General features: G+C 50.0%; 1 protein-coding gene across 1 annotated transcript in view; it reads right to left on the reverse strand.

The window, feature by feature from the left end:
- Positions 1 to 4,963: 4,963 nt before the first annotated feature.
- ACACB (acetyl-CoA carboxylase beta) overlaps positions 4,964 to 27,890 on the reverse strand; it is a 123,910-nt gene continuing 100,983 nt past the window's right edge. Inside the window, exons 39-54 of the mRNA XM_044244094.1 lie at positions 24,095 to 24,217; positions 23,711 to 23,980; positions 22,439 to 22,536; positions 21,287 to 21,407; positions 18,319 to 18,429; positions 17,163 to 17,306; positions 16,261 to 16,381; positions 14,715 to 14,811; positions 12,801 to 12,897; positions 12,127 to 12,262; positions 11,172 to 11,349; positions 9,908 to 10,020; positions 8,434 to 8,588; positions 7,590 to 7,760; positions 7,353 to 7,489; positions 4,964 to 6,472 (exon numbers count right to left, since the gene is read on the reverse strand). Coding sequence (XP_044100029.1) covers positions 6,346 to 6,472; positions 7,353 to 7,489; positions 7,590 to 7,760; positions 8,434 to 8,588; positions 9,908 to 10,020; positions 11,172 to 11,349; positions 12,127 to 12,262; positions 12,801 to 12,897; positions 14,715 to 14,811; positions 16,261 to 16,381; positions 17,163 to 17,306; positions 18,319 to 18,429; positions 21,287 to 21,407; positions 22,439 to 22,536; positions 23,711 to 23,980; positions 24,095 to 24,217 — 2,199 coding nt within the window. The 3' untranslated portion in view covers positions 4,964 to 6,345. The remainder of the gene's footprint in view (positions 6,473 to 7,352; positions 7,490 to 7,589; positions 7,761 to 8,433; positions 8,589 to 9,907; positions 10,021 to 11,171; positions 11,350 to 12,126; positions 12,263 to 12,800; positions 12,898 to 14,714; positions 14,812 to 16,260; positions 16,382 to 17,162; positions 17,307 to 18,318; positions 18,430 to 21,286; positions 21,408 to 22,438; positions 22,537 to 23,710; positions 23,981 to 24,094; positions 24,218 to 27,890) is intronic.

A 27,890-nucleotide genomic window follows, 5' to 3' on the forward strand; every position in this document is an offset into this window, starting at 1 on the left:
TCACCGCTCACAGCTGAGGTCCCATTTACAGACGGGGAGACTGAGGCCCAGAGAGGCAACCCCACAGCAACACCGAACCCAGGGATCTGATGCCAGGTTCCCCTTGGCCCAGGTTCCCCTTGGAGATTGTCATTATCATGAAAATCAGCACAGCCACCATTCACCAGCCCTCAGTGCCAGCCTCTTAACAGGTATCCCTCAGGCAGGGACGCGAACCCCATTTATTGCTCAGAAAAAAGAGGCTCGGACCAACCAAGGAGGCAGAACTGAGGCCCTGAGTGCCAAACTCCAGAGTCAGAGCTCCATGGCGCCGCCTCTGGTGCATTCCTGGGGTCACAGGAGGTAATAAGGTGGGAACAAATGCACCAGCACCACACCCTCCTGGAAATTAACTCCTTCAACCCTCCTTATGACCCTACCAGGCACCTGGCTTCGTTACTGCATCCATTTTGCAGATGAAGAAACTGAGGCTTGGGGGAATCAAGGAAGGTCTTGCCACCCAAGATAACAGCAGAATGATGCATTCAATAGGAGTCAACTCTTAAGCCCTTTTGGGGAGTGGCTTGCACACTCCCTGGGGAGACGGATCCATGCAAGTGTGACAATGAGCAGGAAAGGAAGATTAGAAGGATGACAGGGAAGGGCAGACCAGGTCCACCTCTGGGGAAAACAGGCAGGTGACAGGAAGAGACTCCCTCCACGGCTTGACTCCAAGGTGACCCTGTGACCCAAGCCTGGCCAATGAGCACATCACTCCCCCCACCCCCACCGCCCTCAGTGGAGGGTGAAGCCTCAGCAGCCGGGTCACCCCAAAGAGATGGCTGAGAAGCTTTACTTGAGTCTGTCCGCTACTCCTTCCTGCGGGCAAGCAGGGCCACCATGTATGTACAGAATCAAGGCAGAAACACCAAGGTCCTAAGGTCACAAGCTCTAAACCAGAGCCCTAATCCCAACCCGAGCCCCACCTGTGTGGGGGCTGAGCTGACCCCAGGAGAAGCACGAAGGCGAGACCCAAGGAATGAGGCTTCACGGACCAACTTCTCTGCAGATGGTCAACTCCGGAGAAAAATGCTTGACATTCGCCACCCTCTGAACCGAGCTAAGCCCCAGGAAGCTGCTCCTGACGAGTACAGACAGCTCAGCCCCCCACAGAGGCAGGAGACTCACCCATTTCCCAGATAAGAAAATGGAGACTCAGCTGGTGATCGTGCGGCTTTTCTTCTCCCTCGGGGAGAAATCGCCCACGTTCTAACCAACGCCGCTGGTGAACGCGGATGGGGGCTCACTTTGCGACATGTGCTGTGACAGGGCTTAGTTCATTTATCCTGGGGGGGGGTTAGTAGGTGCCATCCCCTGTGGGAGGCGGAATAGTGGCTTCCAGATGGTGGCCACGTCCTAACCCTGTGACTTGGTTCTGTTACAGCAAGGGCGAGGAAGGGAGCAGGTGGCATTAAGGTTGTGTATCAGCTTCCCTGAAACTAGGGAGGGGGTCCTGGATACCCAGGTAAGCTCTGTTGTAACCCCCGGGATCCTGAAAAGTCAAAGAGGGGGCAGGAGGTTCAGTGTCAGCACTGAAGAGGACACCTCACTGGCTCTGACAACAGAAAGGGGCCCCTCCACACAGGAAAACACAAGCAAACAGACTTTCCCTCTGAGCCTCCCAAAGGACCACGGGCTTCACAACACCCTGACTCTGGCCCAGCGAGACCCGTCTCAGACTTGTGATCTCCGGAACTGCGAGAGAACAAGTGTGTGTTGTTTTTCAACCATAACCAGCCATCTCAGGAAACAAACACGCCATTTTACAGAAGAGGAAACTGAGGCTCAGAGAGGCAGAGCACCGTTACCTGGGAGGAGTCAGGGCTGGAGATGGGACTCCCAGCAGCCCTGCTGCTTCCCCACCGGCCCCTTATCCATCCCCGGCTGGCTGGTCTGAAGTGGAGCTGAAACTGAGGGTTTGACCGCAGGTCTGCAGAGCTTCTGGCCCTTTGCACGGCATCGCCCTGCCTGCCTCGAGGAGTGTTTGCTCCTGAAAGGCAGCTGCGGGAGGTTTGGGGAAGGGGACAGAAGGAGTGGACCGAAGGCAGAGGAGAGGAGGTGATGAAGCAGGTGTTCCCTCCCCTGGACGAGGCTGGTTGTCTGACACTGTCCCTCCTCTGGGTATGAATGAGGGGCCTCCCATCCCCACGGTCTCAGCACCTCCACCTCCAGTTGGAGGGTAGCAGGACAAAGCCCAAACTGGCAGAAGGAAGGCCCGAAGGCGCAGGAGACGCTGGGTGGGCGGGGGGAGCAGGACCCCCAGGAATCGAAAATTTAACGGCGCACTCGGGCAAGGCTGCCTGTCCCCGCCACCCTGTTGAAGGGATGCAAGCAAAAAGGTGCAATGACTTCTGGGTTCAAATTGCTTCTAGGCTTGACCTATAAGGATGGCGACTGTAAAAATGAACGAAAAAGCTGGTACATGTTGGGGAGGATATGGAGAAAACTGAATCCTTGTGCCCTGTTGGTGGGAAGGTAGGATGGTGTAGCCCCTATGGAAAACAGTACCACGTCTTCTCCAAGTGATGGAGAGAATTGTCATCCGGTGCACAATTCCACGTCTGGGCAGCTACCCCCAGAGGAGTGAAAGGAGGGACTCGGAGATGTCTTTGCACCCCCATGCTCACAGCCAGCATTATTCCCAAAAGCCAGAAGGTGGATGAAACCCAAGTGACTATCGATGGATGGATAGATGGATGGATGGATGGATGAACAGAATGTGGGCGCTGTGCTCTGAAGTCTGTGTCCGGACATGCCTCCCATTCATTAGTTGGAATCCTAAAGCCGGCAGTGATGGCATCAGGAGGTGGGGCCTCTGGGAGGTCCTTAGGTCAGGAGGGTGGAACCTTCCTGAAGGCGACTAATGCTCTTAGAAGAGGCCCCAAGAGAGCTCCCTGCCCTTTCTGTACACGGTGAGATGTTTGCGACCCGGAAGAGGTCCCTCGCCTGGCCATGGTGTCACCCTGATCTTGGATTCCTAGCCTCCAGAACTGTAAGCTATGAAATTCAGTTATTTATAAGCCCCCAAGTCTGTGGTATTTTGTTACAGAAGCCCGAACGGACTAAGACAGGAGTGCATATGTTCCATGGAATGCTATCCAGCCCAAAAAAGGACGGATGTTCGGACACCTGCGGTAACAGAGAACAACCCTGTGGAACTTGTGCTGAGCGAAAGCCAGCCAGCCACAGAGAGACAAATACTGCGTGATTCCACTCACAGGAGGTACCTAGGGTTGGCAAATGCACGGACAGAGACAGAAGGTAGCTGGCGGTTGCCAGGGCGGGGGAAGGGGCAATGGGAGTGTTTAAGGGGTAAGGAGTTCCTGTTTGAGACAAGAACGTTGTGGAGATGGAGGGCCGTGCTGGTTGCTCAACTGTGTAGATGTACGAAACGTCACTCAACTGTACACTTCGGAATGGCTAAAATGGTGAATTTTGTTATGTATACCTTACCCCAATAAAAAAATGAAAAATGAGACATCCTAGATTCTTGGCCTGTGTTTCCTGGACATGAGGCTGCTTAGAGCTACACGTGGGTAGGAATATCACAAGATACAGATCATCATTGGGAGTGGCCTTTCCTGTCATCTCTGGGGGTGACCACATCTCTTCTGTTAAGACTGCTTTCCAAAATCCCTCTTCCGCTCAGTAGCCGGAGGGACTTGGGGATCCCTAGGTATACATTTCGCTTTCAAATCCACATTTCATATGTATATTTGTATTCTTTCGCATGATACATATGTACCATGTAACAGGAGAAGCACAGAAGCTGAGGGACCAGCTCCCAACTGGAGGTGGTCAGGGAGAACTGACTGGAGGAAGCACCATTGGGGTTGTTTTTTAAGATTTTGTTTATTTATTTGACAGAGAGAGATCACAAGTAGGCAGAGAGGCAGGCAGAGAGAGAGGGGGAAGCAGGCTCCCTGCCGAGCAGAGAGCCTGATGTGGGGCTCGATCCCAGGGCCCTGAGATCATGACCTGAATGGAAGGCAGATGTTTAACCAACGGAGCCACCCAGGCGACCCTCAGGATGTGATTTAAAGAAAAAACACATTTTGAGAGATACGCTAATACCTGCAGTTCACTCTGAAATGGGTCCAAATAAGAAAATGGATTGACAGATTGAGAGAGGGTTGGTCAGACAGAAAGATCGATAGTAAGCAAAGACATGCACAAGAGAATGTCAAGGATAGCTGTATCAGACGATTAGGGGTCTGCGGCAGAGAATTCAACTTTTTGGTGTTTGGAGATTTTTCATAGTAAAGTAAATGACTCTGGGTTAAAAGGCCAGCTGACTTTTGGAGCTGGGGAATTAGGTGGGGAGGGCAAACTAAGGGGCAGAAGTTAGGGTGCCAAGCTTGGCAGCGCCGTACATTCATGATGTAGACAAGCTCTTACACGCAAGGACATGGGGCTCATTCAGGTGGTTGGTCGGGGCGCAGGGGCTCCTGAATCTGCTGACCCCGGGAGGGAGAGAAGTCACTGAATAGAGAGGGCGGCTGGCCTCCAGCCCAGGCCTGGCCCGGGAGGTGTCAGGTTCTTGATGGGGATCCAAGGGATGATGTTGGTTGGATTAGCCACGGGGAGAGGAGTGGGGCCGGTCTGGATGGTGTCCTCACGTTTCATGATACAACCTCTGCAGAGGTTAAGGGTTTCTGGAAAAGCAAGAAGCCTAGCAAGACTGGGTCTGGCTCAGCAGAGAGCAGAGAGCGACGGGCGCCCCTTCTTGAAGTCAAGCTGAAAAGACCAAGTCTACCTGTGGCCTTCAGGATACAACCTCCTATCAGAGCTTTGTCTTCCTCGGATGGGGGCTTCCTTAAGATGTCAGCTGAGGCGGGAGGCTGGTGAGCTGCAGTGGAATCACCCAGGGAGGCGGCCTGCCTGTTCTGGTCCCGAGAATAAGTCAAGGCCAAAGTGCTTCCTTTAAGAAATACTTTATTCCACACATCTCCTGGTGGGTTCCCCCACCCACCCCTCCCAGGTAGCAGCTAGTCATCAACTTCTCTTTCCTCCCAAAGCCAAGAGAGCCTCTTGCACCTGGAAACATTTCTTCAGGTCCCAAGGCAGCACAGAGGTCTGCTCCCTCCCCCCGTTGGCCTCCGGATGGGACAGCAGCTCATTCATCTTTCTCCCACTCCTCACCGCTGCCAGAACAATCTCCTTTGCCAGGGCTGTCATTGGCTGATGGCCCAACTGTATTTTTTTCAACTCAGGCGTCCTCAAGCATCCTGGCTTGTGGGGGCTTCCCTGAGCATCCTCGCCAGCCTCTGAATGGGTCCTCAGGGAAACTGCCCATCCTGGCAGTAGGGGAGTGGCTGACTGCCTCCATCCCTGTCACCAGGGGAACCCAGGGACGGGGCCCAGAGGACAGCAGGTCTGACATGGGGCAGCCTGTGAAGCCCAGAGCTGGAGGGCCTGTCACAGAGATTTCCCTGAGCAAATCAGTGTGGCCCCAGGGGCCACGCTCCACCTCTTGGGGCCGGATCCCTCCACCAACATCGAGGCACCAGGTGAGAGTGACAGCAGAGGGCCTCTCCGGGAGGGGTAGTGTTGATCAGAGCAGTGACCCTCATGACCCACCTGTCCACCAGGCTGTGTGCAGGGGGAAGGAAGGGGCCGGCGGGGGGCTCGGAGCCACAGGGAAGCTGGATGATTCTGCCCATTTACTGTCCCTCCCTCAAAAACAAAATCTCTGAGCATGGACTACCAATGAGACATTCCTGGCGACTCACTAAGGGCCACTTGGGGAATAATAAACCATTTCATCTCTTAGAAAATCATTCAAACCCTTTTCCGGGTGACTCAACAGCATCTAAATAAGCGTCATTACAAAAATAGGGCTTTTTTTTTTTTTTTTTCTTCTTGTCTCTGCTCTTCTTTCCTTGGCCTAGTTACTCTGCTGACATAGAGAAGATGCTTCCATCATGAATTGGTCTCAGAGTAAAAAAAATAAAAGATTCCATGGTCTGATACAAGAACTCCTGGATCCCACACGCCAGGCAGAAGGAAACCGGGGCGTTTGGGTTCAGGCTGATTTGGTGATGCAGCAAAACGTGTTGTCTCAAGAGACATAGACCAAACTTCCCCGAAGCAGAGAGGAAGCTGTTTCTGTTTGGAAGGGGACACTCCTGAGACTTCTATTGAGACAGGAGTGAGTGGGAGGCCAGTAGCCCTGAAGAAATGTCCAGGATTTTTTTTTTTTTTTTTTTTTAAGCAAACCCCCAAGGTCCTGATGAGGCCTGTGGTAGGCGGGTCAGCATGGTTTCTCTTGCCTGTGGTCCTGCAAGAGAGTGCGGTGGGCTGGGTTCAGGTGGAGGCTGGGCTGTCCATGGTAGACAGAAGGTGAATGACTTGTGCCCGCTCGGCCGGGCTGACGTGCTGGCTCATGTACACGATACAGTCCGCGGCCACTTCTGGATTGTCCTGTACCAGGCTGTGGGGGGAGGGGAGAGAAGGGCTGGGGTCATTCCTGCCACTTAGGTCAGTGGGCCCTAGGGCAGTCCCCAGAATCCCTGTGCAGGGCCGTGTCATATTCCAGGGTGCGTGACGACCCAGAGTTCCCAAATCTCTCCGTGCTGTGGTCACCATGGGGGTGACAGTCCTGTGTAGTGGGAGAGATGAGAACACCTCAGAGGACAGTGGAGCCCATGAGTCACTAGCTGTGGGACTTCTCCGGAACCTCAGTGTTGTTCCCCAAATGGGGTCCCACGGGATCACATGCCCACCTCACAGGGGACCCTGCTGGAATGGGGTGAGCCTATCCCTGGGGAAGGCTGATAAAATGGGAGGTAGCAGCCTAGCACCCAGCAGTTACGAATGTGGGTTCTCACAAATGAGCTCTAGTTGGGACACCCGGGGGACCTCAGTCGGCAAAGCTTCTGCGCTCGGCTCCAGCCATGATCCTGGGGTCCTGGGATCAAGTCTCCTTCCACAGCAGGGGGTCTGCTTCTCCCTGTGCCCCTCCCCCTGCTCATGCTCTCTCTCAAATAAACAAATAAAATCTTAAAAATAGGAAATACAGAGTACTGTGAATTGTATAAGCCTGATGATTCATAAACCTGTGCCCCTGGGGCAAATAATACATTATATATTTAAAAAAAAAAAAAAAAGGAAACACACACACACACACACACAGTGCAATGGCTGTGACCTTGGACAAGTTACCCTATAGACTCCAGCAAGGAATGCAGCCATGAGCCCAAGGCCCGGGGACCATGCAACCATTCTGGAGTTGGGCAGCTGGAAGAAAATTGTGGCCCCCGCACTTGCCGATAAGTCCAAGGGATGGGCAAGGGGGCGACGTGGCCACTCACCCTCTGATGGTCTTGAGGACGGAGTCACGCTTTAGGCACTTGATATTCTCGCGGATGGTAGAGTGCAGGCCGTCCCCCGCCTGCCAGTGCTGTTCCAGCCACCGCACCACCATCTGGTTGTTGTCCCACATGTAGGCCTGGGGGAGGGGGAGAGGCTGGCTCAGAAAGAGACCCCCACTGCCCAGCAGGCTAGCCTCTGCCCCCCACCCCTATCTCTACCCCAGACCCCAGGCCCACCTTGACGGCCCCCTCGGTCTCCACGAACCAGCGCCGCAGCATGGACTGGATGTGCACGTGGCTCAGCTCAGGGCTGGCCTGCAGGATCTCCTGCCTGATCTGGTCCTCCAGCAGGAGGCGGCGCAGACGCCAATACAGAAAGGTGCGCGAGGTCTTCCATTCCAAGATGTCCTGCGGACAAGCCCCAGCCAGGCCTGAGCCCTCTGGGAGGGGATGCAGGGCGCCATCTGGGGCTAGGGCCTGCACGAGGCATGGCTCTCTGATCATTTCCATTTTGCAGACCAGGCAACTGAGGCTTTCAGGGGAGGCAGAGGCCTCTGCCCCGGGGAGGTGGCAAAGGTGAGAAGCCACCAGCAGCCGACACTGGTTCAGCAAGCAGAGCTTAGGCTGGGAGGGAGCACCCCACACAGGGTGGCAGGCTGACTGTAGGATATCCTCTCTGGGGCAGTGCGAGGGGGTGGGGCTCGGGATCAGCAGTGCTGGGGGAGTGCAGGGCAGGACCAACCCGTCCCAACTGCAACCCTGGCAGTTGCGCACACACACACACACACACACACACATACACGTGTCAGACTGGTGGTTCCCAAACCTCGCTGCCTGTTAGAACCTCCTGGGGATTTGAAAGCACACTGATGCCCAGCTCCCACCCCACCTCCCCCAGACTCTGATTGAATTGGTCTGGAGAGCAACCAGGGCCCTGGGAATTTTTTTCTTTTTCTTTTTTTTAATAGCTCCCCAGGAGATTCTAATGTGTGGCGCTCCCGCCTAGATCGCCTCCTGTTTGGAAACCAAGCCACCTTGGGCTGGACCCCTCACACCCTGCCCCACAGCCGCGGGCCCTTACAGTGAGGGCACCCTTCTCCAGCATGCAGATGGGCTTGTCGTGGAGGCTGGCGAACTGCACCGCCACCTGGTGATAGATGGGCAGCAGCAGTTGCTCCCGGGACTTCAGCTGGCCCTCCAGGTCCTTGCGGTCCTTGTCCGAGAGCCCTGGCGTTCCTGTGGGCAAGGGCACAAACCAGGCTTTGTGGCACGGGCCCGCACTGGAATTCCGATTGTACCCCCAAATCAAGCGGCTCTTGCCATCTCAGACAGGCACTCACAATGGCAAGACGGCCTTGAGCACGCAACTGTGAAGATACCCCCTTTTATCAGAAAGAACCATGCGCTTTGCATATTGCAAAAGACATAGAAGGGAAGATTATAAACAACTCTTGCCAATTTCACACCTTAGAAGAAACAGACAATTTCTTTGAGATAAATAAATTAGGGAAGCTCTGCCAAGAGGAAACCAGATAACCTGAATAGTCCTGTGTATAACAAAGAGGCATTTGTAGTTAGAAACCTCCCACCAAAGATTTAAAGAAATAATACCAATTCAAACTCGGGATATAGGAGAGAACACTTCACAACTCATTCTAAGAGATCGGCATTACCCTGACACCAAACCAAAGAACTAACACACACACACACACACACACACACGGATAAACCTTCTACAGAGCACAGTTACAAAGATATCACCATCCAGTATGGACTTTTTTTTTTTAAGAGAGTGAGTGAGTGAATGAGTGGGGGAAGGAAGGGCGGAGGGAGAGGGACAGAGAGAATCTCAAGCAGGCTCCACAGTCAGAGTGGGGCCCAATATGGGAGTCAGTCTCACAACCTCCGTGTCAGAACCTGAGTCGGGGCACCTGGGTGGCTCAGTGGATTAAGCCTCTGCCTTTGGGGTCCTGGGATCAAGCCCTGCATCGGGCTCCCTGCTCAGCAAGGAGCCTGCTTATCCCCTCTCTCTCTCTGCCTGCCTCTCTGCCTGCTTGTGATCTCTGTCTGTCAAATAAATAAATAAAATCTTTTAAAAAAGAAAAAGAAAGAACCTGAGCCAAAATCAAGAGTCAGACGATGAACTGACTGAGCCACCCAGGTGCCCCCAATATGGACTTTTAAACAGAATTATACCTAAGGTTACAAGAGGAACAAAGCTATCACTTAAACAAAACTGGTAAAATATTTTGTCTGATGGACAATTCTAAAAGGACATCTTGTTGTGAAAATGCTTATCTTCTTCACTGGTCCCAAATACTTCTATTTTTTATATTTTGGGTGTGTTGAGAAATAAAAACACTAAGGCATTACACATAATTTTTTAACGTTAGAGGGGTTGATTTTGCTACACTGATCACTGAAAACATCTCACCATTTTTGTGGCTGTGTTTCGGCACGTTTCACTTTGTTTTCACAGTGCTAGAAGGCCCCGGTAGCGGAGCGGGCGGGCCCCTCTTGCCCTCTGAGAGATGAGGCACTTCTAACCCTCTCACCTAGCTGTTCCACGAGCTTCTTGTAAGCTGGGTCAATCCTTCTCATGGTCTTTATCAGATCTTTCTTTCTGTACTTAATCTCCACCGTTCCCTCCGGCTCCAGAATATTCGCCCTGAGAAAAGAAGAGGGTGGGGTGGAAGTGTAGGCAATGTTCCCCAACAAGCAATGGCCAGGAGACATGGGGTAGAGGCAGGAGAGCCAGGAAATCTGGGTGTGGCCTCTTAGCTCTTTCACAGACTCACTCTGTGACTTGTGCAAGTCAGAGGGGACTCTCCCGTCATCTGCTTCTACAGCCATAAAATGAGGGGCTGAGCCTACATTTTAAAATCAAGTTTTCTGAGCTCTGAAAGGCCCTTTCAGCTCTGTAAGCATATGGTTTTCTCCAGAATGGCCTAGCTCTCCTGCTCTTCAGTCTCTCCTAATGTCTGTTCTCTTCAGGCCACAGTACTGTTTCTGATCTCCTTAAGAGTTCACAGAGTCACAATGCATGGTTCAGTGGGAGCTGGCCTCCCATTTCAAGCCTCTCACTCACACTTCAGACTGCCCCCTCCCCCATCCTTTGATAGCTTGGAAGCCCTGAGGAATACTCCATGGAGCCCTGAGTTTCCTGGTGGCCACAGTGAGAAGTTCATGATCACTCCACTGGAGGCGGCTTGTGTCCTGAGCCCTCCTGGAGGCCTGGAGCCTCAACAGTACCCCATGAGGGTCTCGGTGCACTGAAGGCAGGACAGGTTTGGCTCATTTGCCAACCAGTCATCACGATGTCTGCCATAATGCCTGGCATATAGCAGGTACCCAGTAAGTCTTCACAATAAACGCTTCACCAACTGACCCACCCAGGCGCCCCTCTACTGAGAAAATTTACTTGTGCACTGGATGCTAGCTTCAGTTTGCTAAAGCTGGATGCTCTCCATTCTTCAGAAAGTCAGAATGCCAGGCACCTGGGTGGCTCAGTTGGTTAAGCGTCTGTCTTCCGCTCAGGTCATGATCCCAGGGTCCTGGGATGGAACCCCACAACAGGGTCCCTGCTCAGTGGGGAGTCTGCTCTCCCTCTCCTTTTGCCGCTCCCCCCTACTCATGCTCTCTCTCTCTCTCTCTCTCTCTCTCTAACAAATAAATAAATAAACCTTTAAAAAAAAAAAAAAAAAAAAGGATCTCAATGCCCTGGTAATCCCTGGCCAGCGGCTCAAAGGTGACAACAGCATCTAAGGAGGGCTGAGAATAAGCAATCTGACTCAGCCAGGTTGAGGGAGACACACCCACCTGCTCTCCTTGTCTGCGTACAATTCTATGCACAGGGGGTTGATGGAGGAGTCCATGACCACCCAGGAGCCTCCCCGGAGCTCTGCGTTGGGTGGGATATAGGACAGGATGGGCTGTTTATACTGCCTGAGGCTGTCCACGATGTAGGCTCCGAACTTTAGCATCTGGTCATACATGTCTGCCAAGCAAAGCAGTCACCTGGTGAGGAGGCCTCCAGCCCCAGCACCTGTCCACGTGCCAAGCCCGTAGCCCTCATCATCCTGGGGATCCCAAGAAAGTGTGGTCAGCCAAGATGCTTGGAGGCACCACAGAAAGAGCTCTGGGCTGGGAGTCAGGAGTGGGCCCAGGTACAGAGGGCACCCTGACCATACATGTGACCTTGGACACGTCACTCTCCCTGCCTGGGCCTCAGTGTCCCCATCTGTAAAAAGGAGGCATAGGATCATCCCAAAGATTCCTTCCAGCTCTGACTCTGGGATGCTCTCACCAATGCCTGGCCCCCTGCCCAGCAATAACAGGTCCTTGCCTCCTGCCCACACATAGCGTGGCCCTTATTTTCCACCAAGTGCCAGGCACCTTACGTGGTTACAGTGCAACAGTACAATCAGCCATCGTCACACCGAGAGCTGACACCATATGCCAGTGATCAGCTCATCAAATAGCCCCCTCGGGCCTCTCGGGTTGGTCTTAGCCTCTTCACAGGAGGAAAATCGCCAGAGCTGCCCTCCTGGCCCTGCCCCTCACAGTGTGACCTCTGGAAAGTCACATGGGGAACCCTCATGTCCTCATCTGTAAAATGAGAAGATGTGACCTGAACTGGTCCCGTCCTCAGGACCTCAGCTAAGAGGATGACGAAGCCATACAGAGGAGAACCATAGCACTACATTGAGGGGGCCTCCCTCTCCTGGGTGCTGACTCCACTGCTTTGGGACACCCAGAGGAGAGACAGCCGTACCTTTCATGCCACCGGAGAACCCCCTCCAGTTGGCAAAGATTATCAGGGGCAACTTCTCTCGGTTAAAATCCTTGATGGCCTGGGCTGTCTTGTAGGCCGAGTCTGGGAGCCACACCTGGCCCACCTGCTGGATTATCTGAAACACGGAGTGGCCTGGATCAGACTCCTCTCTGTGAGAGTGGCAAGGGGACACGGGGACAGTCATCTGAGCCCCACCCTAGAGGGCAGGCAATCTGGTCTGTGTTGGCACCTGCCTCAGAACCAGGGCTCACAGGGAGGGCCCAAAGCTAGTCTGTGAGGGGCTCTGCTTGCCTCCATGGGCTACAGGTTCCTTTCGGCTCATTTCAGGCTCAAAGGGCGGCTAGTCCCAACTACACTGAGTCCTGGGTCCCACCCCCTGCCTTCTGAGCTCCTCCCAGCATGTGCTGCGGCCCACCCTAGAAACAGTGACAAGGATGGAGGCAGAAGGCAGGGAGGATTCCTAGGGACTTGTCACCCTCTAAAGAAGAAGAAACACCATGTGGGACATTTATGCATCCCTCAGAAACCGTGCTGGATAAATGGGACCCCAGGGCCAAGGACTCACCCCAGGCTCCTGCATGTGACCACCCAGGACCCGCTCTTTGTTGGTGAAGCCAGCAGGAACAGCAGTCCCAAGTTCCCAGACCCCTCACCTTGGCCTCCGAATCCAGGTTGGCAGGGTCGGCAGGAATTACCACCTCCACGGTCCGCGTCTCCACAGCGATCACTCCAACAGGGATACCCCCCAGCCTGCGAGGCCCGGCGTGGGTCAGCCAGGCTGGGTCAGCCAGGCCACACCCGCTGTGGACTCAGGGTACATACATGGGTCCTCTAGGCCTTGGGGGACATCCTATAGGCATCCTGGGTATATGGTGCTCATGGTGGGGAGGGGGGCAGGCAGAAGACAGCACTGTTTTCACTCGAGTGGGGCATTCTCTTGGAAGCACTTCTTTGGAAATTTCCAAAGCAGTTAGAGCCTCCTCACAAGCTGGTGGGCTGGAAAGGGGCTGTTGGCGCCCCTCTTGGGGGCACCAGTCGTGGTGGTGACAGGGACGGCCAGGCCACTGCAGGGACAGGAGCAGCGCTGTCCACTAGAACTTTCTGCGATGCTGGCACGTTCTCAGGCTTGTGCCATCCAGGACAGCAGCTGAGACGAGCTACTTCCTGAGCACTTGAGGCGTGGCGAGTGCAACAGAGGAAGGGGGTCTCTTTCAACTCAACTAGGTTTACACGGTCACCCGCAGCCAGCAGCTACCACGCGAGACAGGGTGGGTCTAGGCACAGACCCATTAGGAAGGGTCGAGGGATGCCGAGCCTGCAAGAGCTTCTGCTCAGGGGGGATTCTGTGACATCAGTAACCGTCACTGCAAGCTCCCAGCCGGCCCTGTGCCGGGTGCGACCCTGGGTTACTCTTGTTTATGCTCTCAGGGACCGTGGGGAGGGCAAGTCTTTCAAAAAAGGAAGGGTCTCCAGGCGGAAGGAGGAAAAGATCTCATTTGCGGCTTTAAAAAAGTGTTTTTAAAATAAAACACTTATGGAAAAGTGACCAGCTGTAATGCTTGGCTTCATGGTTAGTATTTTAATACGTATTTATTGCCTGGAGAGAAACAACAGCAACAATAAAGACAGAACTGGCGGTCCCTACCACTTATAGAGCATTTGTGACTGATTTTTTTTTATTATTATTAAGTAGGTTCCACGCCTGGCATGGAGCCCAACGTGGGCCTTGAACTTGCGACCCTGAGATCCAGACCTGAGCGGAGATCAAGAGCTGGCTGCTTCACTGACTGAGCCTCCAGGCGCCCGCATTTATGATGTTGTAAGTGCTTAACATTTGTCCTCACAACAGTCCTCCCTTGTAGTTTAGTAGGATTATCAACCCCACCCTGCAGAGGAGGACGTGGAGGCCCAGAGAGGGTGAGTGACACAGCCGGGCTTGACCTCAGGTCAGACTCTGGAGTTGGAACCCGTAGCAACAACATCGTGCCAGGAATCTGAACGGTAATTATAAGGACACTGCTTTGGGCTCCGTGTCGGAAGGATCTTGCAGGGAGCGGGATATATCTGAAAAGAGGAGGACTACACTGCTGAGGAGTGAGCTGCTCAGCTCTGGGAGCATTCAAGCATTTAAGCCATCCACCACCGGCTGTGTGTAGATGAGGGGGTTTCTGACCCTGGCCCTTCTGAAAGGGAATTCCTAGTTTGGAGTGTGTGTGTTGTTTTCTGGCGGGAGCACCCAGAGCTGTCTTCTAATTCCCCAAGGGGTCCATGGCCCCTGTGGCTATGGAGCCCTGCCCCAGGGACAGACACTAGGGGCCAGGGTGCTGGCCGCCAGCAACAAGCTAGCTGAGAGGTCTGCTAAGGCCCCAGAAAAATCCAGACTTTATGAAGAAGTTCATCATCCAGAAAACAATCCCCCAGGTTGGTTTTTCTTTCAGAAAATCCTGATGCCAAAGCAAAATGCTCTTGGGGGTCACCTGAGAGGAAAGGACCTCTGGTCTAGTGCCTAGGGGTCCCGATGCCTGGGGAGGCTAGCTGAGAGCAGCCTGCCCCGTCTTCAAGGTTACCTTGCTCGTCCTGTTACCACAGTCTGGGCCCAAGGTGCCATGATTTCCTTGAAACTGCCATGGTCGAAGAATCCACTCTGCCAGGATCCCTTCAGAGCTGCAGACAGGAGGACAGAAGCCCAGGCCAAGGGGTGGGGTTGATGAGGGTCCTTAGGGTCTGCCTGGTGGGCCAGATAACCTGGCATTGATGGCCCAAACACCTGCTTCTCCAGAAAACCATACAGATCCCAACCCCGTTAAAAAACAAAACAAAACAACAACCAAAAAATCCCCCAAAAAACAGGGCTGCAGAAAACACTCCAAGTCAGGAATTCAGCAGCTCCTGTCAATGCAAAACACATGGATATCCTAATCCTAAGGATCAGCCCAAGACGCAAATAGAGTTGACGGGACACCTTCAAAAGGTGGGATTTGGGAAAGGGACCACGTGCCCTGAAAACCTCATATGCTGGCTGCAGCCTCACAACATTTAACATGGAGGCGGGGCGCATCATCAGCTTCTAAAAGAAAGCAATAATGAGACAAAAGAGAGATGGAGAGAGACAGAGAAGAGAAGAGGAGGGGAGGGGGAGGATACGATGACGTCTGCTGCCGCCATCCCTGGACAGGGAGCAGTGCTGTGTCCATCACGGGGTTCGGAGCCAGGTAGCAGGAGGGCCACAAGCTGCCAGGGAGGAAAGCTGGGGGCCCGAACCCCAAGCAGCCTGGCCCCGGAGTCTGCTTGGGGGCTGGCCTGACCAGATGGAGAAAACGGTCAGAAACAAGTTGGATATTTTATAATCAACTTCAAGCCATACCCCTCGGTGCTCACAGGTGAGAAAACACAAGAGAAACCCGAGAGGGGCACACAAGCCGAGGGGCGCCCTGCGCCTCTGTGCCCCATGCTGCTCCCCTGGGGGGGGGGGGAGCCCTCCTGCGCCACACAGCTGGACAGCCACTTTCTAAAGGTGGCAGCATCTGAAATTCTAGACTGGGGGATTAGGGGGATGGGGGTAGCTCAGCTTTCCTGCTCTGTTCTGGATACTCAGAATGTAACCATACACCTCCCAGAGACAAACTGGCCCCTCTCAGGGGGAGGGAGGGACAGAGAGAATGTGTGTGTGCGCACATCTCTACGTGTATGAGTGTGTAGAAGAGGCGGGGTCATCCATCCTGGGTGAACCCCTGGAGGGCTACATCTGTAAGGTGGAGCCAAACAGAGAGTCGGAAAGAAAGAGGGAGAGAGGGGGTAGTCATCTCTGGGGACTCTGATGTCTGCATTTTCCACCTCTGTAACCATGGGACAGTTTCGGGAGGGAGACCATGACCTGTGTCACGCTTCCCCTCCATGGACCAGCCCCAGAAACCAGAGGCTGCTTCTTGGTTAACAGCTCAGGAGAAGCATAGAGGAGAAAATCCCCATCTCTCCACGCCCTCTACATTTGATCTCGGGTGTACCCCTCTGGGACACGTGGCTAAGGATCCATGCTTCTGAGTGTTCCTTTGTCCCACGTGCAGAAAAAGAAACCCAAGAGCCAGGCCCTAGGCCAAGAGCTTTAGAACTTACTCGGGTGAGGCTTTCCTGCAAGCAGCCACCGGGGGTCATATGGAGACTTGGTCGGGTAGTACCCAACTTCTCGGTCAATGGGGTCCGTGGGTGTGATGATGGGGACTGGGCTGTGATTATCCTAGAAAAGGAAACCAACTCAGTCTCCTTGTGCTCCCCAGTAATGCCTGAGATCTGCTTCTCCCTTCTGACCATGATCATGTCTGGTTACGCAGGACAGCCCAGTCCGGACCAGCCAGTCATCACCAGTTTGAGTAGCATTTGTTGCCGGGCTCTCCACATCCCTGCTCTGAATCATTGGGGCAATACCCCAGGGTAGGTACTCCTGTGATTCTCATTTCACAGATGAGGAAACAGACGCTCGGAAAGATTAAGAGACTGGCCCAAGGTCTCGCTGCTAGGGAGGAGGAAGCCAGGAATCAAATCCAGCCTGGCTGCGAAGCTCCAGGATTCTTTATTGGTCAGAGTTACCCCTTTCCAAAGCCACCCTTACAAAGGTATTAAAAAAAAAAAAAAAAAAAAAAGGAGGGGTGCCTGGGTGGCTCAGAGGGTTAAGTCTCTGCCTTCAGCTCAGGTCATGGTCCCAGGGTCCTGGGATTGAGCCCCACAGCAGGCTCTGTGCTCAACGAGAGCCTGCTTCTTCCTCTCCCTCTGCCTGCCATTTCCTCTGTGCTCTCTCTCTCTGTCAAATAAATAAATAAAATCTTTAAAAAAAGAAAAAAAAAAAGAGCAAAGAACGGTGAGTACAGAACTGGGTGTCAGAGAGGGAAGGAGGGAGGAGTAAAGAAAAATGAACCCCAGCCACATGGCAGAGCTCCTTGTTCCCCAAACTCCCACGCTACCCAGCTGGGGGAGCTGATTCCAGAGTCTCCAGATACGACGCTGCAGAGGGTGTACTGCACCTTTGGCATATAGGACAGCCACTCCAGGATGGTGTACACGCCCTCGAAGTCGTCCGGCACAGTGGTGTGGGAGACGCCGTTGTAATGCATGATCTGCACGCCGCCCAGCTGGTTGTTGGAGGTGTACACCTCTCGGCCCAGGACCTGCTTCGACAGGGTGCACTTAGCAAGCCCGGCCCGTACCCCACCCCCTCCAGGCTCGGGCCTCTTCCATCTGTTTGGAAATCAACTCCCTCTAGGATCCTCAACCTGCATGTGGCAGTGACCTGGGAGCTCTCAAATATCCTGCCACCCGGGCTGCACCCAGAACCACTGCAGCAGAATCTTCGGGGTTGGGAGGCAGCATCAGTATTTTCCTTCAGTTTCTAGGTAATTCCAACATGCAACCCAATTTGAGAACAAGTGAGCCCACTGATGACTTGGGTCTTCTCACAAATGGAAACCCTACCCCACGTTTCTGATTCGGCATGTCGGCACCGAGGCCCGAGAATCTGCTTTCCTAATGGGCTCCCGGGGGGAAGCTGCTGCTGTGGCAGGTCTGGGAACCAGACTTTGAGAACTTCAGTGGGATTCTATCAGACATTATGTTACAAAGGCTTTACAGCCACTTGGGGTATGTTTTAATACAGTGAGAACAGCAGAATACCAAACTCCACATTCACCAGGAGTCAGGCAGACAGAAGACAAGAAGGAAATACACTAAAATTTTAATAGGAGCAAAATTACTTTGGGGGGGGCAGAGTGTCTCCTTCCAGTTTTCTATAATATGTAATGCCACGTTAATAATTTTTAAATATTTAAATGGCAGTACACAAGAGAGTTCTACCACAAGAGCCTAGTATTTCTTTTTTTTAATTTTTTTTTGGCTCACGGCGCCCTGGTGGCTCAGTGGGTTAAGTGTTTGCCTTTGGCTGAGAACATGATCTCAGGGCTCCCTCTCTCTCAAACAAATAAAATCTTTAAAAAACAAAATAAAGTGAAACAAGTTTTTTTGGCTCAGGAGAGCCCAAGACAAGTGCAAACTGGAAAAAGAGTTATACATCAGTAGGAAGGACACTGGTTTCATGCTGAGAAAAAGCCTCCATCAGGAGACAGTGGAAAGGTTACAGCAAGTCCCTGTCCCCCACAGCCACCTGTTCCTGCCCCACCCACTCACCTTGTTTAGCGCGCTGGCTCCTGTCAGGATGATGTGAGAGTTTTCCACCTGGATGACTCGCTGGCCCAGCCTCACCAAGTAGGCCCCGATCCCCACAGCTCGGCAGGTCACCTGTGGAGACGGAGATGGGACCCTGCTAAATTCCCAAGGCAGGCATGCCCCACTCCCCATGGCGGGGGTTGGGGGAGGACAGGCCAGGAACCTACCGGGCACACATGGAAGCTACCGCCTGGCCACCTGGTCACCTAACTGGTGACCAAATAGCATGGGCGCAAGCCAGTTCTTCAGGCTCACCTGACCCTGGCTTCCGGAAAGAATGTGGTTAACAAAGAAGTGTGGTGAGGCCAAATAGCAGACATGGAATGTTCTGGTTCTTGCTTCATCCAAGGCCTAGCTCTTATACGTAGCTCTTCTGAGCCAATGTAGTCTCTCACACAACCAAAGGATGCCTAGGAGCCAGGGCGAAACTGGTGAAATCAGAGTGAGGTCTATACCAAGGTAAGGGCGCTGAGCCAATGTCAGTGTCTTGGTCTTGGTAATGTACTGTGGTTACGTAGGATACTGTTATGGGGGACGCTAAATGAGGGGAACAGAGAACCTCTCTATACTGCCTTGTAACTTCTAGAGAGTTGCAAACTATTTCAAAATTTTATATATATATTTTTATATATATATCATTACATAATTATGAAAATATATATATTACATAATTATGAAAAATATAATTATGATACATATATGATATATATAATTATATATTATATAGGATACATATAATTATATATTATATACTCTGATACATATGTATCATATATAATAGTAAACTATTTCAAAATTATATATACATATCATATATAATTATATATGATAGAGATAAAACATCTATTTTAGAAATAGAAAAATATACATATCTTTATAGATTTTGGAATATATAATATGTAAGTTATATATATATATATATATATATCTCCAAAGGTATATATTTTTTATTTTGAAATACATATAAGGTATCTAGAAAACAAGCCTAAGGAAGACACCCATGGCCAGCATTTTCCACCTTGGAAATTGAAAATCCAACATGGAATGTAAAGATAAGGTCTTGAATGACAGTGTACCATGAAAGAGTAGTACTATTACTAGGAAGAGCAAATATTTCTGGAAAGGCTAAGGGAGGGAAGGGGAGATATTCATTTTGTGCCAATCAAAATCAGATAAAAATTCTCCTAAATACTCAGTACCTTTTTTTAAAATTTAAATTCTAGTTAGTTAACCTACAGTGAAATACTGGTTTCAGGAGTAGAATTCAGGGATTCATCACTTAACGACAACACCCACTGCTCATCCCCCAGCTGGCCCATTCCCTACCCACCTCCTTCCATCAACCCTCAGTTTGTTCTCTATCATTAAGAGTCTCTTATGGTTTGTTTCCCTCTCCCCACCTTTTCCCCCTTTCCATATGTTCATCCGTTTTCTTTCTTAAATTATACATGATTGAGATCATATATGGTAATTGTCTTTCTCTGACTTATTTCACTTAGCATAATACACTCTAGCTCCACCCATGCATTTGCAAATGGCAAGATTTCCTTCTTTTGGACAGCTGAGCAATAATCCATTGTATAAATAACCACCTCTTCTTTATCCACTCATCAGGCAATGGACACTGGGGCTCTTTCCACAGTTTGGCTATTGTGGACACTGCTGCTATAAACATTGGGATGCATGTGCCCCTTCAAATCTGTATTTTTGTCTCCTTTGGGTAAATATCTAGTAGTGTGATTGCTGGGTCATAGGGTAGCTAAGCCTCCAAACTGTTCTCCAGAGTGGCTGCACCAGCTTACATTCCCACCAACAGCATAAGAGGGTTCCCCTTTCTCCACATCCTCACCAACACCTGCTGTTTCTTGTGCTGTTAATTTTAGCTATTCTGACAGGTGTGAGGTGGTATTTCACCGTGGTTTTGATTTGTATTTCCCTGACGGTGAGCGATGTTGAGCATCTTTTCACGTGTCTGTTGGCCATCTGGACGTCTTCTTTGGAAAAGTATCTATTCATGTCTCTTGCCCATTTCTTAACTGGATTATTTGGGTGTTGGGTGTTGAATTTGATAAGATTGGACCATGATTCAAACACATGAACTATAAAAAGATACATTTTCTGATAATTGTTAAAACTGCTATGAATCATGTTTCAAGGATATTAAAGACTTGCCATGGATGTTGATGGGTGTAAAAATAGCACTGGGATTCTGTAAAAAAGTGGTGTATCTGGGGGTCTTTATCTAGCAAAGATCCACCCTGGGCCATCCAGAGGTGGTAAAACAGGACAGGGGACTTGCTTTAAAATACCCCAAAACATGGGATGCCTGGGTGGTGCAGTTGTGAGGCATCTGCCCTCGGCTCAGGTCATGATCCCAGGATCCTGGGATCGAGCCCCTCATTAGGCTCCCTGCTTGGCGGGAAGCCTCCTTCTCCTTCTCCCACTCCCCCTGCTTGTATTCCCTCTCTTGCCATGTCTCTGTCAAATAAATAATTAAAATCTTTAAAAAAATAAAATAAATAAAATATGCACAAACAGGGGCACCTGGGTAGTGCTGTCAGTTAGGCATCCAACTCTCGGTTTCCACTCAGGTCATGACCTCAGGGTCATGAGATAGAGCCCCATGTCAGGGTTGGCATTCAGCACAGAGTCAGTTTGAGTTTCTCTCTCCTTCTCCCTCTGCCCCTAACCCCTGCTCTCTCTCTCTCTCCCCTCTTCTCTAAAATAAATAAATGAATCTTAAATATATATATACATAAATACATATATGTATGTGTACAAATGTATATATATGTATATATATATGGCTACATGTTGCTAATCACCGGAGCTGTGTGATGAGCACATAAGGCTCTTTTCTTCTGAGACTGCTTTAGAGATTCCATGAGACAAAGTGGAAAAGGAAAAGGAAATAAAATAGGAGACTCACCAAGCTGATGGTGACTATCTCTTCATAAGCCAGGGAAGACTCCCCCGCAATCATGCCGGAGCCCCTGAGATTCTCTACGCCCACACCACTGTCCTTCCCGATGATATCCGTGATGACATACCTTCATGAACAAAACATGGGTTCAAGATTGAGCTCTAGCCCAGGGAAGTTCAAGGCTGACATATTTCCCCAGAACCCAGGGCAGGGGGGATGAGCAAGGGGAGGGAACAGAAGGTGGTAAAGCAGCCAGAGGTGAAATGAAAGCAGGGGTCTAAGACCCTCATAATTGGCCCAGAAGTTTCTAGAAGGGCAAGTGCAGCATCTATAATTATCACCCTTCCTACCAAAGATGTCTGCCTATTTGGAGGCTGTCCTAATGAAAGGTCACCCCCACCCTACATACCTCCACAAACTATCTAGAATAAAGTGTGGTCTACAGAGTGACGAGGAAAGGCGCTTAGTTCACAATCAATCAGTCAAGACTCTATCGCCTAGAAGTGAAACACTGTACGGCCTAACCCCTAACCACCAGACACTGCTGCAGTCAAAACTTCTGACAAGGTCTGCAGTAAAGATGCTTGTTAGATCCCATTTAAACCAGGGTTTCTCAATGTGCTTGGTTCTTCACCACCCCCCACAACGTATCACCAACTAACGTTCCAGAAAACCTAGCCTGGGAAATTATGACTTTGTCAACTTCATTGGGAAAACAAAAACAAAAACAAAACCCCACAACATTCCCTAGAAAAGACAGCTGGCAACTTTGGACCTCCTCACAGAGCAGACCCCTTCCCTGCCTACACCTTCCCAGCTTTCCAAATCGCTGCCGCATCAGCTAGGCTAATTTGGTCATAGATGTAACCTTGCAGCTCTAGGGACATCACGGGAATCCAAGGTAATTCTTTCCTGTGTGAGGTACTATATTTGTGAAAGCCACGACTCACTCTGGATGGCAAGGATGGGCTCACCCTGAAGAAAGCCCCACATGTCTTAGTCCCCAGTGTCCGGAAGGCCCAGGGATCCCACTGTACAAACACCATCATCCCGTTTGAAAACATCACCCACAAGCCCGGAGGCAAAGAGAGGGACTGCCCGTCAGTAGCTGAAATCAACCACAGGCAAAAGGAAGGAGCTACCTGATAACTTACTGACCTGGATTCTCCGTCTTCCTCGATGTGTTTACAGTGGACAGAATTCAGGGAGCTGACTGTGGTGTAGTCTTGGGGGGTCAGGTACAAGTATTTAAATCCCTTAAAGAAATATACATCAGTGAGGCTCTAAATCCAGTTCCCTGCACTAGACAGCCACTGTTTGTTTTTTAAAAATGATAACATTGTAGGGGAAGATGTTAATAAGGAGTTAACCATGTGTTAACAGCACCACCGGCATATCTGACGTTAATTCCATATCAATAACAGCTACAGACTGAAGGTCTGATCAGTGCCAAGCACTTTCTACTCATCCTTACACACGACCTCCCATTTCTCCTGCTCTGAATCAGCTCCTTTCCTCCAAATCACCTCTTCATCCCTGCTCCCCCAAGGGGTCTGTTCTGACTTTTTTCTCCTTATTGCCAGCTCCCTCCATGAAATTTTATCATATAGTTTATGTACCACGTGTATATGCATTACGTATACACATGCATGTACACTTGTGTGTACATATGTATATACGCTTTTTACATGAAAAGAATAATTTTGGGGGCGCCTGGGTGGCTCAGTGGGTTAAGCCTCTGCCTTTGGCTCGGGTCGTGATCCCGGGATCCTGGAATCGAGCCCCGCATCGGGCTCTCTGCTCAGCAGGGATCCTGCTTCCCACCCCCACTCTGCCTGGCTCTCTGCCTACTTGTGATCTCTCTCTCTCTCTCTCTCTCTCTGTCAAATAAATAAATAAATAAATCTTAAAAAAAAAAAAAAGAATAATTTTTGCCCCCCTTTGGCGGAAGCAATGCCATTGCCTGGAGGAAGCCTACTCTGGCTGCAGAAAAGACCTGTCCCCTGTAATTCCACATCACAAAATGTAATCTTTTTGCTCATTCGTTGTGCGTTTTATTTTGGCTAGTGTCTCTCCATTTTCCGGATGATTTCTGAGAATCCCCTGCTGCCAGAAACCAAGTCTTACCTTTGCCTCCTTACTGTACGCCACATTCAGGGGTCGCTCAGGCTACATTAGCTCTGTGTTTATAAACTTCTCGTTGTTATTATTCCCCTCAGGTGCCTTTCCAGACACTTTTTTCCTGATTGTCACTCCTGTCCGAGAAATTTTTAGACCCATCTACCATACGTCTTTTCTGTGCTGTACATGTATATCTGTGCTTTATGTGCAAAGTGCACCAAGATTCTTCCCGCCCCGGTCCCCCACTCCTGTGGGCACTATCACCCCCACTGTGGGGCATCACATCACCATGCTGGTTTGGGGACGTACTTTGTTGGGGTCTCCTGGGTCCACCCAAGCCACCTGGAATATGTGCTTGATCTCCTCTGCAAGGCCGATACCGGCCCCACTGTTGGCTGCGAGGTAGATTCTGGGGATGCCCTCTGCCCGGGCCATCTCCGATGCCCGCAGGTACAGGAGGTCTTCTCCCATGCCAAAGGACCCAATTCGGAACGTGATGTCATTGCTGATGACGATCACGTCCCGCCCTTCCGGATACTCTGGAGTCTTGAACCTCATTTTGAAGGCCACCATGCCCACCTGCCAAGGAGATGAATGCACAAGGGAACATGGTTTGTTTCTTCGGGAGTGGGGGGCAGGGTGTTTTTTGAAAGGGTGAGTCGAGCCAGGGGTCACGCTCCATGGAGTTCCTACCTCATTTCCCCCAGGAAGGCGGTTCATCTCCACTAGCTGGCCCTGGGGATCCAGCACGAGTTCAGTGTATGTCAGGATGTCCTTGGGGTACTTGTCTGGGGTGCCCCACAGTTTAAAGAGAGCCTGGGGATAGGGAAAGAAAGAGAAAACCCAAAGTTTTCATTAGGGAGGCACATTTTCTAGTTCTTCCTCTCTTTAAATTATGAACTATGGATGAAGGCTCCTGGGAGTGGCTGTCGGTTAAGCCTCTACCTTGGGCTCAGGTCATGATCTCAGGGTCCTGGGATCGAGCCCCGCATCGAGCTCCCTGCTTAGTGGGCAGTCTGCTTCTCCCTCTGCCTGCTGCTCCCTCTGCTTATGCTCTCTTTCCCTTGCTCATTCTCTATCAAATAAATCTTAAAAAAATAAATTATGCACTATTGAAAGCACACAGAAAAACATGCAGAATAAGCAAGACCCACGCCCCTATCTAGTGGGTTTTCTCATATCATAATTTTTTCGTGGCTACTTATGAATTTTTTTTAAAGGGATAAGAGAAATGCAGTTGAAGTCCCTGGTGTACCCTTTCCCCAAGCCCAGATAATCATTGTCTTGAATTTAGTGTCTACTGGTCCTGTGCGTGTTTTTATGCCTTTTGTTATACAGGCATAAATTTTAAACACAAGGGGGCACCTGGCTGGCTCAGCTGGAAGGTGTGCAACTCTTGATCTTAGGGTTGCGCGTTTGAGCCCCATGTGGGATGTAGAGACATGACTTAAACTTAATTTTTTAAACAAGATTTTGTTTATTTATTTGACAGGGAGAGAGATCACAAGTAGGCAGAGAGGCAGGCAGCAAGAGAGGAGGAAGCAAGCTCCCCACTGAGCAGAGAGCCCAATACGGGGCTCAATACCAGGACCCTGAGATTATGACCTGAGCCGAAGGCAGAGGCTTAACCCACTTAGCCACCTAGGCGCACCTTAATTTTTAAAAATATTTTATTTATTTATTTGACAGAGAGAGAGAGATCATAAGTAGGCATAGGGGCAAGCAGAGAGAGGAGAAGCAGGCTCCCTGCTAAGCAGAGAGCCTGATGCAAGGCTCGATCCCAGGACCCTGAGATCATGACCTGAGCCCAAGGCAGAGGTCCAACCCACTGAGCCACACAGGCATCCCTTAAACTTAATTTTTTAAAATATTTTATTTTTAAGCAATCTCTATACCCCATGTGGGTACCCACATACCCTAAGACCAAGAGTCGAATGTTCTTCCAACTGAGCAAGCCAGGCGCCCCCCCTCCCCCGCCCGACAGGGCTTACACTTTAAATAAACTGTCTTGTGATGGACACACCCTTCTGTACCTTGTCCTTTCAGCTCCCCCATGTGTTTGAAAGATTTATCTACACTGAGAAATTTAACTCTATTCATTTTCTCTGCTGTTCAGTTTCCATGGTGTGAGTAGATCACAACTTACCTATTCATAACCCTTTTTAAGGAACGTTTAGGCTGCTTCCAATCCTACAGTATTAACAATAGGGCTGTAATAAGCATTCTTTTTTTTTTTTTTAAGATTTTATTTTAGTGAGAGAGAGAGAGAGCTAGCACGAGTGGAGGGAGGGGGAGAGGGACAAGCAGATTCCCTGCTTAGTGTGGAGCCTGATATGGGGCTCAGTCCAGGACCCTGAGATCATGACCTGAGCTGCAGTCAGACATTTGATGGAGCCCCCCAGGCACCCTTGTAATGAGATCCTGATGAGAGTCTCATCAAGGGAGTACCTAGGAGTGGGATTGCTGGGTCACAGGGTTTGTGAAGCTTCAAATTCACTCAATATTATCAAACTGCTCTCTCAGTTTTTCAAAATGCTTTACAGTCCCAGGAAGCAAGGGTAAGAAAGAACTCCTTTTCTCCATATGCTTGCCAATACTTAGTTTTGTCAAATATTTTCACGTTTATCCATCTGCTGGGTATGGGTATTGGGGAAGTAAGCCATACTTCATTGATTATTAGCAAGGTGAGAGCCTTTGAATATGTGTACTGACCATGTGAGTTTCCTTTTTGCCAATTTCCTCCCGTTTATAACTCCTCCTCATATTTTCTATAGCTTTGTTTTTCTCTAATTGACTAGTGCTCTCTAGACAATCTAGTTGTAATCCGTTGCTAGTGATAGGCATTGGGACATATTCTCCCCGTCTGGGGCTCATCTTTCGTCTTTTGCATAAAGAACTTCAAAATTTTAATATAGTCAAGTTTATGGGTCTTTTCTAGTACAGTGGAAGCTTTTAACTGACTCTAAGTGACTTTAAGTCTCTTGGAACTTACTTCTGTATACTAGATAAGGTAGAAATCAAGATTTGCTTTTTCCAATTAGGTGAACCCTCCCTTACCTGTGGGGGAAATGCTCCAGGACACCCAGTGGAGGCCTGAAACCTCCAACAGGACTGAACCCTCTATGTACTATGGTTTGTTCATATGTTTGTTCAAATAGTATTTTCCATAGTATTATGGTTCTTTATGTAAAAGAAAAGGGATGGATTTGCTCCTGATTTGTCTTCCTCTTATCCTGTGGCTCTTGAGGTCAAAGGTAAAAGGATAAATGACATTCTTAATCATACCCAGGATAAAGCTTAATTTATAAATAAGGCATAGTAAAATAATACTAATAAAAGAACAATTATAACAATACACTATAATAAAAGCTATGTGAACATGGTCTCTCTCTCCCTCAAAATGTCTTACTGCACTAAACCCATCCTTCATCTTGATATGATGGGAGATGATCAAATGCCTACGTGATGATGGGAGGCCTGGGTGGCTCAGCGAGTTAAAGCCTCTGCCTTTGGCTCGGGTCATGATCCCAGGGTTCTGGGATCGAGCTCTGAATCGGGCTCTCTGCTCTGCCTCTCTGCCTACTTGTGATCTCTGTCTGTCAAATAAATAAAATCTTAAAAAAAAAAGCCTACGTGATGAGACAAAGTGAGGGGCATGACGTAGGCAATGTGACAGAGCGTTAGGCTAACACTGACCTTCTGAGCATACGTCAGGAGGAGGATCATCTGCTTCCAGATGGCAGCTGACCACAGCTGAGTGGAACGATGGAAAGCAAAGCCATGGATAAAAGGGGCATACCGTACCTTCTAGTGAAGTTGATTCCCTTAATTCATCATCCCACCTCTGCATTCTGCCAAGGCTCTGCTTATGAGTGGGTCTGATTTCAGGCTCTGTGCTATTCTTTTTTTTCTTTTTTTTTTTTTTAAGATTTTATTTATTTATTTGAGAGAGAGAGACAGAGAGCATGAGCAGGAGGGAGAGGAGGAGGAAGAGGGAGAAGCAGATTACTCACTGAGCAGGGAGCCCAACATGGGGCTCGATCCCAGGACCCCAGGATCATAACCTCAGCTGAAGGCAGACGCTTAACCGACTGAGCCACCCAGGTGCCAGGCTCTGTGCTGTTGTACTGGTCCACTCATCTAGCTCTATTACAACACACTGTAGTAAGTACTGCTACTTTAAAACAAGTAGTGACACTGGCTATGACGAGTCCTCTTTGCTCTTTTTCCGTATTGTTTTTGCTATTCACAAGCTTTTGCTTTTCCCTATGAATTTTTAAGTTTCACCAAAAAACTCTGTAATTATACTGAATGTATTGATTTGGGCAGAACTAATAGCTTTACAATATTGAATCTTCCCATCATTCATGAGCATGATAAACCCCTCCATTTCTTTAGGCTTAAAGTGTTTCAAGAAAATTTTAAAATTTCCTCCATAAAGGCTTTGTATGTTTTTTGACTTATTCACAAGTAAACTTATGGTTGCTTT

This window comes from Neovison vison, chromosome 3, assembly GCF_020171115.1.
Source record: "Neovison vison isolate M4711 chromosome 3, ASM_NN_V1, whole genome shotgun sequence".
In the NCBI taxonomy this organism is placed as follows: Eukaryota; Metazoa; Chordata; class Mammalia; order Carnivora; family Mustelidae; genus Neogale; species Neogale vison.